We start from the raw sequence: 19,168 nt of genomic DNA on the forward strand, positions 1-19,168 counted from the left end.
ACGAAGGTCTGATAAATGTCTATCCATACCATCATTTGCGTAACACAGATAAAGCTAAATGCACACACATAGTTAAAACATTGCGAATTTATGAAAAGGGGACCCTTACACGGCGTGTCTGGGAGTTAGTGGTAAAGAGGCGTCATAGGGACCCCTTTTTGCTAAATTATTGCATGCCTCAAGAGACATGCATTGCCTAGGTTTGGCATCTTGCCAAAAGGGCATTGAAAAACAAGCTGAAAAAGAAGAAGAAGAAAAAAAACAAAGTGGAAGATGTTGAAAAATGGCCTATAATGAAAACCATTATATGACTGGATAAGACAAATGACTTAAGGATGGACATGAAGGGAAACAATTCATTATGTTTATCTTTAAGCTAGACGCAGTTGCGCTGACCCTAGAATAGTTCCGTGATTGGCTGAATAAATAGTGGTAACGTAGTTCTTGCCTAATATGCCTGAATAATAGATGTGTGAAGCTTTAATAAAAATAATATGTAGAACCAAGTACAATGGGTTGGAGCCTCTGGTTGAGTGAGGCAATAGATGCCAGAAGATGATTTGTTACACAAAATGCCACTGTAATGCCTTTTGTTTTGCCATGACTAAGAGCTTGCTGTAATTTTAAGTGCCTTGATTTACACCAAAACTCAATGATGTTTGAGTGTCACCTTGCTTTGATATAATCCAGCTGATAATTGACCACCTTGTGCCTTAGTATGTAAGAACACCAGCATGTATGCTCACCAGCACTTAAATATAGTTACTGTGTTAAGTATCACTTATATTCATATCCGCACCAGCCTTATCAGTAACTTGAGTGATGTGATTTTTGTATTCAATACATAAATGAGGATGTCTTGTCAGTAAACAGCCCAAGAGTATATTTGGTGGGATGGGACTCTTTCGAGTCCCAGAGGAAGGAACTGTAGAGGCATTTTTTGGTCCTTATTTGAACTGTGTATCCTCTGGTGAACTATCAAGTGTCCCGATCTGAACTGTGTATCCTCTGGTTGAACTAACAGGTGTCCAACCTAATGAGAGCCCCATTAGTCACTCAGCCTGTCAGGTACTTTCCAACTTGGCAGCAGAGTTGGCTGAGGCTCAAGCACTAATGAGCTATCAGGCCAGCTGCGGCAGATGATGTTTTTTAAAAAATCAGTTGTAAATCCTTCAAGTTTTAATGGGAGCATCTGTCATATTGAAATAATGACCTAACACCTGCTTAGGGTTCACCAGAGGACGCTTCCAATAGAAAACCATGTTTTGGGAATGAAATAAATAAAAAAAGTCGAAGGAGGAGCAATGCCTGCGGGTTTCTTATAAAAAGATGAGTGCGGTTGGAACATATTCAGTCTCTCTAGAGGGCTCAGTTTGTACAAGCTCTGTTTTGGATGCTTGAATAAACTTAAAAACTCTGTGCATTTTGTCCTGTCCAAGGCTGAATTATTCTAAAGTGTTGTGTCCATTTCTTGCAAACCATCTGCAATCAGTTTTGTGTTATCTAAAGAAGACATCCTAAGACAACCAGAGAGAAGGACCACGACAAAACCATTATCAAACAACACTGAATAAACCGCTGTTAAAAAACAAAACCTGAATAAACCCTCATCAAAATCTGAAGACATTTTCATCAAAATCTTGTGAAGAAACCTTCAACAAAATCTGAAGAAACCTTCATCAAAAGCTGAACCTTCAACAAAATCTGAACAACAGTTGTCAAAATCTGACCATTATTATTACTACTCAGTGGTGGGCAGTGTTGTCACAGTTACTTTGAAAAAGTAATCCAATTACTGATTACTGATTACTCTGATTTGGCGCTATATAAAAAAAATTGATTGATTGATTGATTGATTGATATACACAGAAAACATGACCAGATTTACAGGTCAGAAAGTTTTATTGTGTTTTCACATCATGTGGTCCTCAGAAAGAGAGTTTAGGTGCATTTGAGTGGAAAATAGTGTTAGTTGTTGACGCGTTGTGGAGGATCAGCTGTTTTTAGCGAGCAGATACGGAACGGCTCAGCTCAGAATTCTAAATAAAGGAGAAAAAAAAGCATAAAAATGTCTTTGTAAAGCTCAGTGCAGGTGTGCTGCGCTTTAAGAAGAGACGACGAGTCGTAGCTGCTGCAGAAAACCGCGGATGAACAGCTCACAGCCCGCTTAAAGTGGGCAGCTCAGTCGAACCCCCGACCTCCTGCCCACAGACCAAGTTTAATGCTGCTATCGACCCACAATGCAAAAATAATAGTAACACACAGTGACTTGGAGAAGTAATTTTAATCTGATTACTGATTTGGAAAGATTAACGCGTTAGATTACTCGTTACTGAAAAAAGTGGTTAGATTAGAGCATATGTGTCAAACTCAAGGCCCGCAGGCCATATCTGGCCCATCGTGTAATTTTATCTGGCCCGCGAGATCATTTTATATACTGTTATTAATGGCCCGGCGATATGAAGCGCTGCTAACACAAAAAACTACAGATCCCATAATGCAGCGCTTCAGCTGCCTTGCCAAATGCTTCACGTTCATTTAGCCTAGCTTATGATGCTGCAAGATATTGCACCCGAGTTATTGAGCCCTCACGATGCCGAAGAGAAAAGTCGATTCTGAAAACAGAGCCTTTAAGAGCCGATGGGAGGCTGAGTATATGTTTACTGACATTGCCGGTAAACCCGTGTGTCTCATTTGTGGAGCTAATGTGGCTGTAATTAAAGAATTTAATCTAAGACAGCACTATGAGACAAAACATCAGGATAACCTGAAAGACCTGAATGCAGAGCAGAAGATACAGAAAGCAGAAGAGTTAAAGAAGAATTTGACACTTCAGGAGAGGTTTTTTACCTGTGCAAAATCACAAAGTGAAGCTGCTGTGAAAGCAAGTTTTATCGCGGCAGAGGAGATCGCCAAATCAGCCAGGCCATTTACAGAGGGAGAATTTCTGAAGAGCTACATGATCAAGGTGTTTGACGTCTTATGTCCAGACAAAAAGCAGATGCTGGCAAATGTAAGCCTGAGTAGAAATACAATTGCTGATCGAGTTTGTGAGATGGCCACTGATTTAAGAACACAGTTGAGTGAAAGAAGCAAAGACTTTTTTGCGTACTCTCTTGCTGTGGATGAAAGTACTGATATGACTGATACTGCACAGCTGGCCATCTTCATCCGTGGAGTGGACTCCAATTTGTGCATTACAGAGGAAATAATGGACATTAAATCGATGCACGGGACAATGACTGGAAAAGACATTTTTGAAAATCTATGTCAAAGTATAACCGACATGAAACTGCCCTGGGACAAACTTATTGCACTTACTACTGATGGAGCGCCATCTATGTGTAGTGAAAAAAGAGGACTAGTGGGAAGGATGCGCGTAAAGATGCAGGAGGAGAACTGTACTGGTGAGTTAACTGCATATCACTGCATTATACAAGGTCTGTCCATAAAGTATCGTACCTTTTTATTTTTTTTTTAAACTATATGGATTTGATTCATATGTTTTCACGTCACACAAGCTTGAACCCTCGTGCGCATGCGTGAGTTTTTCCACGCCTGTCGGTGACATCATTCGCCTGTGAGCACGCCTTGTGGAAGGAGTGGTCCCGCCCCATCGTCGGATTTTCATTGTCTGGAAATGACGGAATGATTTGGGGGTTTTTTCCATCAGAATTTTTTCAGAAGCTGTTAGAGACTGGCACCTGGAAACTATTCGAAAAATGTATCTGGCTTTCGGTGAAAATTTTACGGGCTTCACAGAGAATAAGGTCAGTTAGTACAGCTTTAAGGACCCCTTTAAGGACGCTCAGCGCGCCGCGCTCCGAACTGCGACGACACAGCACAAGCCACCGGACCATTTGTGAGCTGATGGCTCTGTGGATACGAGACCGTCGTGTGCTCTTTCTCTGGTTATCACAAGAGCTGGACATCAGCCATTTTCCGGCAGATTTCACTTTTAACAAGAGATTCGCGCGTAAAGACCAATTCGCTTTGGAAGCGAGACAACGGAACACCTCCGTTTCGGCGTGTCAGAGGACAGGTTTGGACATGTCCAGCTCTCCACAATTTCACTGATACTTACTGGACTGGTAAGCATTGAAAGCTGAGATAGACATAATAATAATCAATTAATCAATTTTATTTATATAGCACCAAATCACAACAAACAGTTGCCCCAAGGCGCTTTATATTGTAAGGCAAGGCCATACAATAATTACGTAAAAACCCCAACGGTCAAAACGACCCCCTGTGAGCAAGCACTTGGCTACAGTGGGAAGGAAAAACTCCCTTTTAACAGGAAGAAACCTCCAGCAGAACCAGGCTCAGGGAGGGGCAGTCTTCTGCTGGGACTGGTTGGGACATGTCCAAACTTGTCCTCTGACACGCTGAAACGGAGGTGTTCCGTTGTCTCTCTTCCAAAGTGAATCGGTCTTTACACGTGAAGCCTCCGCTCGGCTTTCCATGACAAAATCTCTTGTTAAAAGTGAAATCGCGATGGTTCAAGCTTGTCTGACGTGAAAACATATGAATCAAATCAATATAGTTTAAAAAAAATAAAAAGGTACGATACTTTATGGACAGACCTCGTACACCAGGAAGCACTATGTGGCAAAGTCCTGAAGATGGACCATGTAATGAGCACCGTAACACAAACCGTAAACATTATCCGAGCTAAAGGTTTAAATCACCGGCAATTTCAGTCCTTTATGTGGGAGACAGATTCAGAGTTTGCTGACATTCCTGATCATACAGAGGTGCGCTGGCTAAGTCGGGGAAAAGTTCTCAACAGAGTTTTTGAGCTCAGCAACGAAATCTGTCAGTTCATGGACAGTAAAGGAAAAGACTCCACCAATTTTAGGGATGAAAAGTGGAAATGCGAGTTGGCATTTCTGGCTGACATAACAGCTCATCTCAACGCCTTAAACCTCCAGCTCCAGGGACGTGACCGCATGATCACTGACATGTATGACACAGTGAAGGCATTTCAAGTGAAGCTGCTTTTATGGGAGACACAAATGCACCAGTGCAACTTGTCCCACTTTCCCTGTTGCCAAGTAATGTTGAACCAAGTGGGCACTACGGTGTTCCCAAATACGCACTTTGCTGATAAACTGAGGGCACTGCGCACTGAGTATGCACAGCACTTTGGTGACTTTAAAGAACAAAAAAAAAAGAATTTTGAGTTGCTTCGCAACCCATCTGCCGTCGATGTGGAAACTGCACCTGTGCAGATTCAGATGGAGCTGATTGAGCTGCAGTGTAATGGCACACTGAAGGCAAAGTACGACACTGCAGGGCCCGCACAGTTTATTCACACCATTCCTGCAGAAATGCCCCAGCTCCGTCTACATGTGGCTCAAACGTTGTGCATGTTTGGTAGCACATATCTGTGTGAGAAGCTCTTCTCAGTGATGAAAACTAACAAAACAGCACACAGGAGTCGTCTCACTGATGAGCACCTGCAGTCCATCCTGAGAATCTCCACAACACAGAAACTCACACCAAACATAAACGAACTTGTTGCCAAAAAAGGATGCCAGGTGTCCAGCTCTGATAAAACGACATAAGAGCAAAGAAAACTGAATGATTTGATTTGTTATTGCTGAAGTTTTATTTATATTTCCAGGTTTTGTTATGCAGCTTGTTCATATTTTGAATTTGTATAATTTTGACAGGATATATTTTTATGGACAGCAAAATCTTTTGGGATATTTTAGTAAGTTTAAATTTATGTTGTGTGGGCCGCCAGAAGAGGAGGTACTGCTGGCCCACCACCAGAGGGCGCCCTGCCTGAAGTGCGGGCTTCAGGCACGAGAGGGCGCTGCCGCCACGGACACAGCCGGGAGTGACAGCTGTCACTCATTATTTCCTGACAGCTGTCACTCATTCTTCATCATCTCACTCCATAAAACCCAGACGTCATCTCCACCTCATCGCCGAGATATCGTACTTCTTTGGAGGTAATATTCTCTGCCAGTATTCTGTGATTTCAAGTGCTATTGTTTTGCAGCTGTCAACCAGAGGACCGGCGTGGGTCGTGACTGTTTCGTCCTACGTCCGTCAGATAAGTGGTTAAACAGACGCTGCACGAGTGTGTGTTAGAGGTGGAGGTGGCATTCCCACCGTTGTTGTTACTGGGTGTACACACACCCACACTTGACTGTCTTTGTTCTTCGCCAGCAGTACCAGATCCGACAGTCGGGGACGGTGATCACCTGGGAATTCAGGACTTGGCGGCTCCAGTATTCACCAGGTTCGGTGGCGGCAGAAATCGTGTGGTTCCGGCTCTTCTCAGGACAGACGTCTTCTATCCTTGAGCCTGCCCACACGTCACCTTTGTGGATTGACTGTAATTATATTCTGAGATTGTCTGTATGTTCGTTGTGCACATTCACAACATTAAATTGTTACTTTTTGGCTCATCTATTGACCGTTCATTTGCGCCCCCTGTTGTGGGTCCGTGTCACTACACTTTCACAACAATTTAAGTTTATTTTTTATATAAAATAACGTAATAGTAAAGACATTTGAATGTTCTTTTAACATTTACTTTGTTCTAACTTGTATCATTTAGACAGGATATATTTTTATGGAGAGCAAAATATTATGTTATTTAAGGTTTAAGTTGATTTATTCCAGAATAATAGTCCTGTCTGTTTTTATTCACATTCATGTTCAAAAAAGTTACATTTTAAAAGTTTTAAAGTTTTAGTGTGTTCAATAAATGTTCATCCTGTTCGGCCCGTGACCTAAAGTGTGTTTTGGATTTTGACCCCCTGTGCAATTGAGTTTGACACCCCTGGATTAGAGTAACGTGTTACTGGCATCAGTGGTGGTGGGCACAGCTAACCAAAAAGTTAGCTTCTATAACAGCTAATCAGCTAACTGAAAAGTTATCTTTCATAAAGCTAAACCAATAAACCACCTAAAAATGTATTGGAAGCTACAGCTAACCACTACCCAATAACTTTCAGTATTGTTTCCGGTACACTCTCAGCTACTAACAAGTGGATTTTGAGTTTTAACACCACGATCACAAACACAAACAATGATTCACCACTTCTGTCTTTGCCCTGCCCACTGCTGGAAGCTCCTATTTGCTCCATATTTTTGTAGCAGTGAAGCAGGTGAGAGGTTAAGTTCAACTCTACCCCAGCAAAAGGAGCCTGACTGCCAGGTTGCCACAAAACAAAAACAAACAAACAAAAAAACAAGTCACTATTCCTTAACAGGATATAGCAGTGCCACCATGAGGCAGAGGTCTTGGAAAATAAAGCAGTTTTGCCTTACGAGGTCTGTCCATAAAGTAAGGGTCCTTTTTATTTTTTTCAAAAACTATATGGATTTCATTCATATGTTTTTACGTCAGACATGCTTGAACCCTCGTGCGCATGCGTGAGTTTTTCCACGCCTGTCGGTGACGTCATTCGCCTGTGAGCACTCCTTGTGGGAGGAGTCGTCCAGCCCCTCGTCGGAATTCCTTTGTCTGAGAAGTTGCTGAGAGACTGGCGCGTTGTTTGATCAAAATTTTTTCTAAACCTGTGAGACACATCGAAGTGGACACGGTTCGAAAAATTAAGCTGGTTTTCAGTGAAAATTTTAACGGCTGATGAGAGATTTTGAGGTGATTCTGTCACTTTAAGGACTTCCCACAGTGCGAGACGTCGCGCAGCGCTCTCAGGCGCCATCGTCAGCCTGTTTCAAGCTGCAAACCTCCACATTTCAGGCTCTATTGATCCAGGACGTCGTGAGAGAACAGAGAAGTTTCAGAAGAAGTCGGTTTCAGCATTTTATCCGGATATTCCACTGTTAAAGGAGATTTTTTTAATGAAAGACGTGTGGACGGGTCCGTGCGTCGGGACGCAGCCGACGCGGTGCGGCGGCACAGGAAAAACACCTCCGTGTTGATAACCATTTGTAAAATCCAGGCGGCTTTTGATGGCTTTCAGTGGAGTGAGTATATGAGAAATTGTTTAACAGCTGGACATGTTCCAACTTGTCCTTAAGGCTTTTAACAGAGGTGTTTTTCCTGTGGCGGAGCGTCGCGGCGGCTGCGAGCCGACGCTGCAATCCGTCCGCACGTCTTTCATTAAAAAAATCTCCTTTAACAGTGGAATATCCGGATAAAATGCTGAAACCGACTTCTTCTGAAACTTCTCTGTTCTCTCACGACGTCCTGGATCAATAGAGCCTGAAATGTGGAGGTTTGCAGCTTGAAACAGGCTGACGATGGCGCCTGAGAGCGCTGCGCGACGTCTCGCACTGTGGGAAGTCCTTAAAGTGACAGAATCACCTCAAAATCTCTCATCAGCCGTTAAAATTTTCACTGAAAACCAGCTTAATTTTTCGAACCGTGTCCACTTCGATGTGTCTCACAGGTTTAGAAAAAATTTTGATCAAACAAAGCGCCAGTCTCTCAGCAACTTCTCAGACAAAGGAATTCCGACGAGGGGCTGGACGACTCCTCCCACAAGGAGTGCTCACAGGCGAATGACGTCACCGACAGGCGTGGAAAAACTCACGCATGCGCACGAGGGTTCAAGCATGTCTGACATAAAAACATATGTATGAAATCCATATAGTTTTTGAAAAAAATAGAAAGGACCTATACTTTATGGACAGACCTCATATAGTTCTGATTTATAAATCAAATTAATCCGGATACAATAACTACATTATTAACAATTCTGTCATTTGTACAAAGTTAAAATATAACACATATCTTTTAATTTTAAATAATGCACTCCAATTCTGAAGTTCTGTAACAAACACACAAAGATGCCAAAGGGATTATGGGTAAAATGAGCCTTTGCTAACACTGACTGGTTGACTCATTCTTTCTAAGTAAAAACCAACACATTAGTGTGACATGTGTGTTTGTTTTTACATATAAATGTGCTTTTATAAAATATGTAATTTTATTCATATGTAAAAAAAAAAAAAGCCATTTGCAAAAGCCAAAAGTCAAGTTGGGATTAGACAACCATCTGATATAACTAGGGATGGGTATTGATAAAATCTTATTGATATCAATGCCATGATCGATTCCGCTTATCAATGCGATTCCTTATTGATTTTGTTATTGATACCGCTTGTGAATTTTCTGTGTATTAAAAGTAGGCTTTACATGTTTTCTATGTCAACAACATTTTATTGAGTCCTAAAGTAAATAAATATGAAAGTGGTCACTGGATCCTTGATCTCTGGACGTAAGTAAAATCTGTAGCTTTTGTCAAAAGCATTTTCTTTCAGACATTTTGGCATGAATGTCTCTCTGTATCTCTGAGCTGAGCTCAGCCGGCTGCTGCACGTCAGCGCAGGACGTCTCATTTTGGGAGAAAAAAACGTTTTGATCGATTGCAGTTTGTTTGTATTACAACGTTTGGAAAGAGGTGACATTTGATTTAAACATGTTAAAAGTGTTTCGCTTTGAGTTATTAATTCCGACTGGACTCTATCGTTACAACTTGACTCGGCAGAGAGCCGTGCAGCGTTTGGAGCTGTGTGAACAGAACGGAGGACGATTCTCATTTCTTTCTCCCAACAAGACAGGAGCCCCAGTTAGTAACTTTAATCTGCACAAAAGTGATTCAACATTGACATATTCAGGGATGAAAGTGGTGAAAAACAAAAAAGCTGAAACCCAAAATTACCCCCCCAACACCACTCACATGAATAAACTGCAGTGAGTGCAGCATCCATTTAGTGAGAAAAAAAACAACTGTCCTTATTCAAATTCATTCCAGTAGGATTCTGCTCTTACGAGGATGCGGCAGTTTGGCAGATAGTTCTGGAGGAAATCACTGAAGAAATTAACAAACTGAAAATATACAAATTGTCCTTAAACTTAAATAAAACAGGGATGAAGTAGAGGTGTAAGAGTCACTAGGTGTTCACAGGAAACATTTATTTCTATATTGATTTATTTATGTTCATTGTTAGTTGGTTTTATCTTTTCTGTTGTGTTTTGTTTCATCAGGTTCATTTTGTCTCTTTCTCTAAAATTGGATTGTAGCATTATTAGTTATTATCAATATTATTGTTGTTGTTGTTGCTATTATTATTATTAATAATATTATTAATTTCTTCCTGTTAAAAGGGAGTTTTTCCTTCCCACTGTAGCCAAGTGCTTGCTCACAGGGGGTCGTTTTGACCGTTGGGGTTTTACATAATTATTGTATGGCCTTGCCTTACAATATAAAGCGCCTTGGGGCAACTGTTTGTTGTGATTTGGCGCTATATAAATAAAATTGATTGATTGATTGATTGAATATATAAATAAAATAAATTTAAAAATTATTACAATTTTTAATACATTTGACTCTTCAAGGACAACAAATGTTGAGACATTAATTATTACACAGAAAACAAATGCACACAAACATGCTGAGTTCCAAACAGCTTAATGCTAACTTTAACATTGAAAATGCCATAGACATGCTAACGTGTTTGCATCGGTCCAGTTTTTAAGTTATAAAATACAACTATCAACTGTTTCAGAAGACCATAACAGGTCGCTTTAACATAAAAAAGGTAAATAATACTCACAGACATATGCTGTTTAGGGTTTTAGCAGGGTTAAATTAAGATACAGCAAAATAAAACAAAGAACCAACGAAGCAACAGGTCGGATCACTGCTTCATTGCTTCAAAGCTTCAAAGATGAGCTGTGCTGCAGAAACGTAGAGAAATGATCATTTTCCAAACACCCTCATAAACAATGGCCGCTCTGAAGGACCGATGAGGGAATCGTTAAGCAAAAAGGCTACTGATATCGGTGGATAAAATCATTTCTTAACGATATCCGAAAAGAACCGGTTCTCGAGACCCATCCCTGGATATAACTGTGGTCAAAATGCATAGAACATCTACTGGCACCCAGACACCCAGTCCTTAACCCATAATCCTTTGCGTGCCAGAGAGTTGCTGCAGTTTAAACAGCACAGAGAGAATCCATGACAACAATTGTAAATTAACATTATACAACCAAAATATACATTTTTATTTCTTTGCATCACAGCTGCAGCAAGAGACTGCAACAACTCTCTGGCATGCAAAGGATTATGGGATATCTCAATACTTAGGGCGAATACTGCCATGAACACGACTGGCCAGTAGATGGCAGTAGAGACTGTGAAAAGTTGCCAAAACAAATATTCCAAATAAATAATCTGTGTCTGCTACATTTAACCTACGTGGAATTTAATAAATGCAAACTGAATTTCAGACATATATATATATATATATATATATATATATTACTCTGGAACAAAGAGGACAAACAGTGTTGTAAAGGACAATAAGCAGGACTCTAAATAGCAAACAGGAATCGATTGCAATGATTCCAATTGAAAATAATGGAGAAGCAACCTGAGCTTCTTCTGGCATTTTTACATAAAACAAACACAATAACAACGTCTATAAACCCAGAGAATATATTCATGAGTTTTAGTGCTGTTGTCTGTGTGGAACCTGATCAGAGCATCTCAAATGCATTTCTCCGGTCGTGAACTTTTACCCATAATGCACTGCTGAGACAGGAATGTACACACTAAAACCTTCAAAATTAGTACAATACTTTAAAACATATAGGTGATATTTTCACTTTATAAAACTTCAGATGTGATGTTAATTTAAATAGCATGTCCAAAATTAGTTTGGTTAAAATTTTAAACATAAGTTTAAACTGCATGCCTCTGGATGACAGGTGATACTGTCAGCAAGTTAGTATGGTCTCAAGAGAAATGACCTTTTGTTTCTCCTCCTCTCACTGTCTTCTGTGACTAGTTCTTTTCCGACTCCAGAGGATAGAGCAGTTTTTCTTAAAACCAGCTCTCCTCTGTTTATAGAGAACAGAACTGTACATCTGCTACAAAACATTTATCAGATAAGCATTAAAATCACTGATATCCAACTTCACAAATGTTTTTAACTGTTAAAGCTTTATTCACTATGCATGCAAAAATATGTTAGCGATCTAAAAATTGTCGGACCAAAATTTATCGGAAGATAATTGGTCCGCTGATGGTTTTCAAAGTTATCTGAAAAGCTAAAATGATAATTATTTTTGATAATTAGTGGATTAGTGGAACTGTGCCCACCACTGTTATTATTATTATTATTATTATTATTTTGTCATTAATATTATGAGAGATTGTATTTGAAGACAAGCTAAAAGCAATTTACATGTTTTAAAATCTATTATGTGCACGGTGTTCCGTAAGCATTGGCGGGTGCCGACAATAAAGGTGGACACCGTGGATTCAAAAACGACTGATGGATCATGGCTGATCCATACAGGCCGACTCCCACGGATCAGCATGCAGGTGAATTATTTGCACAGCTGACATGCCATTTTTTTGTCATGTGACTTGATTTTAAAGTGATAACTTGATTTTGATGTGTTTGTAGTAAATCCCAGTGAGTGGAGGGAAGCGTACGTGCACGGCGTGAACGTAGCCTCGTGGGTCTGTGGAGTGCAGCTTGTTCTGCCTTGATTTCCTCACAGGCCACATTGATCAGTCCCCTGGTGACCCACAGATTTAAACTCTGATCAAATCCGATAAGGATCAGCCCGATAAAGGCGTGGTTTTATTGATTGACTAAAGAAGTGCTCAAATCCCCTGGCTTCATCTGAGAGGTGATTTTTTATTTCAAAAACACAGCTTCACTTTCAATAATCAATACGTCTCTTTTAGTGCGTCTGTCTGCTGTTTGATTCCATCACATAAGGGAGATTTTAGAAAAAGCCAGCGAACCCGCTTTCTCTTCTTGTCTGTTCTGCAGCTTGCATGCAGACTGTGCACGCCTCGGGTGCAGGGGCGGACCCACGCGGACGAGCGGTGGGAAAGCACACACCCCCCCCCCAACACCTTAGAGGTCTGCTCATATTAATAATAATTATATGGTACGTCATTTTGCCAGCTTCTGATTGGCCCATTCGCCACTTTCTGAGCTGTACCGCATGCCGAGTTGACCGGTGATGAAGTCGAGTTGACCGCTGGTGAAGTCAAGTTGACCGGTGGTGAAGTCGAGTTGACCAGTGATGAAGTCGAGTTGACCGCTGGTGAAGTCGAGTTGACCGGTGGGGGAGTTGAGTTGACCGCTGGTGAAGTCAAGTTGACCGGTGGTGAAGTCGAGTTGACCGGTGGTGAAGTCGAGTTGACCGGTGGGGGAGTTGAGTTGACCGCTGGTGAAGTCAAGTTGACCGGTGGTGAAGTCGAGTTGACCAGTGATGAAGTCGAGTTGACCGGTGGGGGAGTTGAGTTGACCGCTGGTGAAGTCAAGTTGACCGGTGGTGAAGTCGAGTTGACCGGTGGTGAAGTCGAGTTGACCGGTGGGGGAGTTGAGTTGACCGCTGGTGAAGTCAAGTTGACCGGTGGTGAAGTCGAGTTGACCGGTGGTGAAGTCAAGTTGACCGGTGGTGAAGTCGAGTTGACCGGTGGGGGAGTTGAGTTGACCGCTGGTGAAGTCAAGTTGACCGGTGGTGAAGTCGAGTTGACCAGTGATGAAGTCGAGTTGACCGCTGGTGAAGTCAAGTTGACCGGTGGTGAAGTCGAGTTGACCGGTGGTGAAGTCGAGTTGACCGGTGGGGGAGTTGAGTTGACCGGTGGTGAAGTCAAGTTGACCGGTGGTGAAGTCGAGTTGACCGGTGGGGGAGTTGAGTTGACCGGTGGTGAAGTCGAGTTGACCGGTGGGGGAGTTGAGTTGACCGCTGGTGAAGTCAAGTTGACCGGTGGTGAAGTCGAGTTGACCAGTGATGAAGTCGAGTTGACCGCTGGTGAAGTCAAGTTGACCGGTGGTGAAGTCGAGTTGACCGGTGGGGGAGTTGAGTTGACCGCTGGTGAAGTCAAGTTGACCGGTGGTGAAGTCGAGTTGACCGGTGGTGAAGTCAAGTTGACCGGTGGGGGAGTTGAGTTGACCGGTGGTGAAGTCAAGTTGACCGGTGGTAAAGTCGAGTTGACCGGTGGGGGAGTTGAGTTGACCGCTGGTGAAGTCAAGTTGACCGGTGGTGAAGTCGAGTTGACCGGTGGGGGAGTTGAGTTGACCGCTGGTGAAGTCAAGTTGACCGGTGGTGAAGTCGAGTTGACCAGTGATGAAGTCGAGTTGACCGCTGGTGAAGTCAAGTTGACCGGTGGTGAAGTCGAGTTGACCGGTGGTGAAGTCGAGTTGACCGGTGGGGGAGTTGAGTTGACCGGTGGTGAAGTCAAGTTGACCGGTGGTGAAGTCGAGTTGACCGGTGGGGGAGTTGAGTTGACCGGTGGTGAAGTCGAGTTGACCGGTGGGGGAGTTGAGTTGACCGCTGGTGAAGTCAAGTTGACCGGTGGTGAAGTCGAGTTGACCAGTGATGAAGTCGAGTTGACCGCTGGTGAAGTCAAGTTGACCGGTGGTGAAGTCGAGTTGACCGGTGGGGGAGTTGAGTTGACCGCTGGTGAAGTCAAGTTGACCGGTGGTGAAGTCGAGTTGACCGGTGGTGAAGTCAAGTTGACCGGTGGGGGAGTTGAGTTGACCGGTGGTGAAGTCAAGTTGACCGGTGGTAAAGTCGAGTTGACCGGTGGGGGAGTTGAGTTGACCGCTGGTGAAGTCAAGTTGACCGGTGGTGAAGTCGAGTTGACCAGTGATGAAGTCGAGTTGACCGCTGGTGAAGTCAAGTTGACCGGTGGTGAAGTCGAGTTGACCGGTGGGGGAGTTGAGTTGACCGCTGGTGAAGTCAAGTTGACCGGTGGTGAAGTCGAGTTGACCGGTGGTGAAGTCGAGTTGACCAGTGATGAAGTCGAGTTGACCGCTGGTGAAGTCAAGTTGACCGGTGGTGAAGTCGAGTTGACCGGTGGGGGAGTTGAGTTGACCGCTGGTGAAGTCAAGTTGACCGGTGGTGAAGTCGAGTTGACCAGTGATGAAGTCGAGTTGACCGCTGGTGAAGTCAAGTTGACCGGTGGTGAAGTCAAGTTGACCGGTGGTGAAGTCGAGTTGACCGGTGGGGGAGTTGAGTTGACCGCTGGTGAAGTCAAGTTGACCGGTGGTGAAGTCGAGTTGACCGGTGGGGGAGTTGAGTTGACCGGTGGGGGAGTCAAGTTGACAGGTGGGGGAGTCGAGTTGACTGGTGGTGAAGTCGAGTTGACCGGTGGTGAAGTCGAGTTGACCGGTGGGGGAGTTGAGTTGACCGCTGGTGAAGTCGAGTTGACCGGTGGTGAAGTCGAGTTGACCGGTGGTGAAGTCGAGTTGACCGGTGGGGGAGTTGAGTTGACCGCTGGTGAAGTCAAGTTGACCGGTGGTGAAGTCGAGTTGACCGGTGGGGGAGTTGAGTTGACCGGTGGGGGAGTCAAGTTGACAGGTGGGGGAGTCGAGTTGACTGGTGGGGGAGTCGAGTTGACCGCTGGGGGAGTCGAGTACACCTCACGTGCAGCGTACTGCTAGCCAATTGAGTGATGCCTTCTATTGATAACGACCAATCGGATAACACGATACAACACCTACTTTGGCCTGCTTTGAGTTGCGTCGTGTGTCGTCATGACGACGCCATGTACACAATGCAGTAAAAACTAAGGGCACAGAAAAAAAAAACGCTGCTGGCTGCAGCCTCGGTTTTCTCTCACAAGTCCTGCTCACAGACTGATTGACAGGACATGTCCACATCAAGTATAACTCCAGACATCTCCACTCACAGACGGTTCGTTCGTGCGCATGCGCACGCGCATCTCGCGGTCAAAGTAGGAAAGATAAACTATAACAGAACTCAGAGCGCAGACCTGTAGCTCAGCACAAATATAAATGAGAATTTAAGTCAGAGTGCACAGTCTGATTCCTCTGTGCAGAGAACCTGCAGGCTGGTTCTCACCTCCTCTCTGCCTCCTGCTGCACCTGACGCAGACATTCCTGCGTCATCATGACGCTACAGGAAGTTCAGCCCCGGTGTAAAAGGGGCTTTAGAGATTGTGCTCATGAAGTATATTTACAGTTATAGACTTTTGATTAGGTGACCTGGTCAGGATGGGGTTCACCGAGGCCTCTACTACTTTGAAAAAAATAAGATATTTTGGGGCGCGAGGCTCACTCTATGGTACATGAAGGCACAAACCGGAAATGGCACCAAAAAATCTCCCCAGTGGGGAAAAAGCCACAAGCCGTTGTTGTAAAAAGCTGTAAAAAGCCAGAAATCGATGGCAGATGAACATAGACGTTACAAAGAGGAGTAGACGCTGCATTTGGTTGCTGAGGCGCAAGAAATGCAGCCGCCATCTTGGACCATCATTGGAGTGATTCTATCACAAGGCACAGTGAAGGTTTGATTTATCATCTTATTTCTTTTTTCTAACATAAAGCCCCCAGAAGCTGAAAGGTTTTAGACATGCTCATGCTCCACCCAAGCATTTACTCAAACGAAGTGGCTAAGGATATGTACATCCGTATGTTCTGCGGGTCTGCTAAAGGTACGGACCGAGGAGAATTACGGCCAAGAGACTTCCCCTAACCCTGGCTGCCCGCGCAGGCGTGTCATGAGTGTGATCAAACAACACTAATAACTGGACATCTTGACCTGTTTAAAGTAAGGCTTTCTACAGTCGGACTTTTACCATCTTCACACCAGCTGACTTGTTTATGGGTATATAATGACTTCTATTGCTCCGTATCTTTAGAACGGTCTCTGTAGATACGGGTCTGTACCCATAGTACTCAAAAAAAGTCTGAAGGACCTAAATGACACAGTGAGTTTCACTTGTCATGTCCTCTGTGACATATCAATATCATTGACTTACTATTTGTAATATGTAAGAAGAAAGTAATTCATCACTACATACATTATAAACCATAGTTTATGAGGAAAAGTAGAGACCTGGTTGGAAAACCCTGTTGTGGTTTGGGACCCAGGACCGGGCACCGAACACAACCAACCAGCTTCTTCTTCCTGCTGGCTTCAAATTAAATGAATACAGCAGAATAATTAACTTTCACTTCAGTGAAACTGTCCAATAATTCATATGTCAGCTTTGTTTGCATTAATAATAATTATCCTCTTTCTGCTAATAACTTGCTTGTACTTCTGCCAACACTTTGGGGAAGTGGACTAAAGTGACCGGCGGTAGTTCATTATCAATCAATCAATCAATTTTTTTTTTATATAGCGCCAAATCACAACAAACAGTTGCCCCAAGGCGCTTTATATTGTAAGGCAAGGCCATACAATAATTATGTAAAACCCCAACGGTCAAAACGACCCCCTGTGAGCAAGCACTTGGCTACAGTGGGAAGGAAAAACTCCCTTTTAACAGGAAGAAACCTCCAGCAGAACCAGGCTCAGGGAGGGGCAGTCTTCTGCTGGGACTGGTTGGGGCTGAGGGAGAGAACCAGGAAAAAGACAATTGATGATGGCTGTATTATGGACAAAGAATGTTTTTAACATGGAAATAAACATGCCCTGTTAAATTCTACCCTTTAAAAACAAAACAAAACAAAATAAAACAATGATGTGGTTTTGATGCTAAAACCAAAAATACAATGACAATGTGGAAAGTGTAAACAGACATATAATCATTTATTAGGTTTGTACTTTGAATGAAATCTGTCAGCTCACTCTAGTCACAACTTTAGTTTAAAAAAAAGTGCTGCAAAAACTGACAATTACACATCAAAAAACAACTAGAAATAAAAGAATGACAAAAACAATTTAAAAATTTAAAAAAAATAGTCAAGATGACAAGTGACTACTGTACAAATAATATTTCAAAAATTCTGATTTTCTGCACTGAATAACTGTCCACACTTAAGTAGTAATAGCTTTTACATGGGCAAGTGTATTTTGGTGCCCTTGCCCCATGCCCACCAACCTCCATTTCACCCCTCCCACCCCTCAATTTCACTGTATTTAATGATGCACTTGCCCATGTAAAAGCTGTTACTGCTTACATGTGCACAGTTATTCAGTGCAGAAAATCAGAATTTTTGAAATATTATTTGTACAGCAGTCACTTGTCATCTTGACTATTTTTTTAAATTCATTCTTTTATTTCTAGTTGTTTTTTGATGTCCGTTCTTTTCATAATTGTTTTTGCAGCATTTTTTTAAACTAAAGTTGTGACAGAGTGAGCTGACAGATTTCATTCAAAGTACAAACCTAATAAATGATTATATGTCTGTTTACGGTTTCCATATTCTGTCGTTGTATTTTTGGTTTCCAAATCATTGTTTTATTTTGGGGTTTTTTGTTTGTTTGTTTTTTAAGGTAGAATTTAACAGGGCATGTTTATTTCCATGTTAAAAACATTTTTTGTCCATAATACAACCAGAACTGCTTCATCGTGAATTACTGTCTGAATAATGAACAGGCCGGTACTAAACCGGGACCTGGAGCCGCAACATGCTTTATTATAATCATTATTACGATTATTATTATTATTTATCTGTCTCTGTGTGTGTGTGTGTGTGTGTGTGTGTGTGTGTGTGTGTGTGTGTGTGTGTGTGTGTGTGTGTGTGTGTGTGTGTGTGTGTAGTCCCGGTGCTGTCGGTCTCCGGTGTGAACACTGACCAGCTGTCCCTGGAGAAGGAGGTCATCAGTCGAATCCCGGGAGCTACAGGAGACTTCATGTCGGACAAAAACCGGATCAAAGCTCAAAGTGGCTGTGGACACATGTCCGGGCGCACAGCAGTTAGTAACCGATAAAAAACGGCGGGTTTTTAACGGCAGCCTGGCGGCCGTTAAGCGGACAGAGTGATGGTGTGAAAGCGGAGCCCCGCGGCCTCCTGCTGCGACACAAAGCGCAGAAAATGGTCCATGTGGTCCATGGTCCCTGATTTATAGACGAAGCCCGGCGCAGTCCCGGTGTTGTTAGCGCGTTATTCCACAGGTTTTTCCACCCGAGACTCACACGTGATCCGCCGCCGAGCCTTAAAGGGATAGAACACATCACAGACATATGACCTGCTTCCTCAAAAAACAAAAACCACACACTTCCTGTCTGTGGTCAGCCCGTGTGCTTAAGCTGCTCCATTCTTAATTAAAAAGAAGATTAAAGCATCTTATCATAAATAAGGAAGCGACGCCCTGGTGGCGAATGTGGGAACTACAGCTGTAAACAAACCAAAGAGACAGTTTAGAAACGTCACAGGTTTCTGCAAACTGTGCCCTCAGTTTCTGTCCACGACTTTAACAGGTCACTAAACGATGTGCACG

The 19,168-nt window shown here is 43.0% G+C and overlaps 1 protein-coding gene across 1 annotated transcript in view; it reads right to left on the minus strand.

The window, feature by feature from the left end:
• Positions 1 to 18,896, minus strand: part of LOC117516645 (glucose-6-phosphate exchanger SLC37A2-like) — a gene marked incomplete at its 3' end in the record, with an annotated part of 99,497 nt that extends 80,601 nt beyond the window's left edge. The window contains exon 1 of the mRNA XM_034177474.1: positions 18,524 to 18,896. Within this exon, the coding sequence (XP_034033365.1) occupies positions 18,524 to 18,582 (59 nt within the window). The remainder of the gene's footprint in view (positions 1 to 18,523) is intronic.
• Positions 18,897 to 19,168: the final 272 nt, after the last annotated feature.

Source organism: Thalassophryne amazonica, chromosome 9 (assembly GCF_902500255.1).
Source record: "Thalassophryne amazonica chromosome 9, fThaAma1.1, whole genome shotgun sequence".
Lineage (NCBI taxonomy): Eukaryota > Metazoa > Chordata > Actinopteri > Batrachoidiformes > Batrachoididae > Thalassophryne > Thalassophryne amazonica.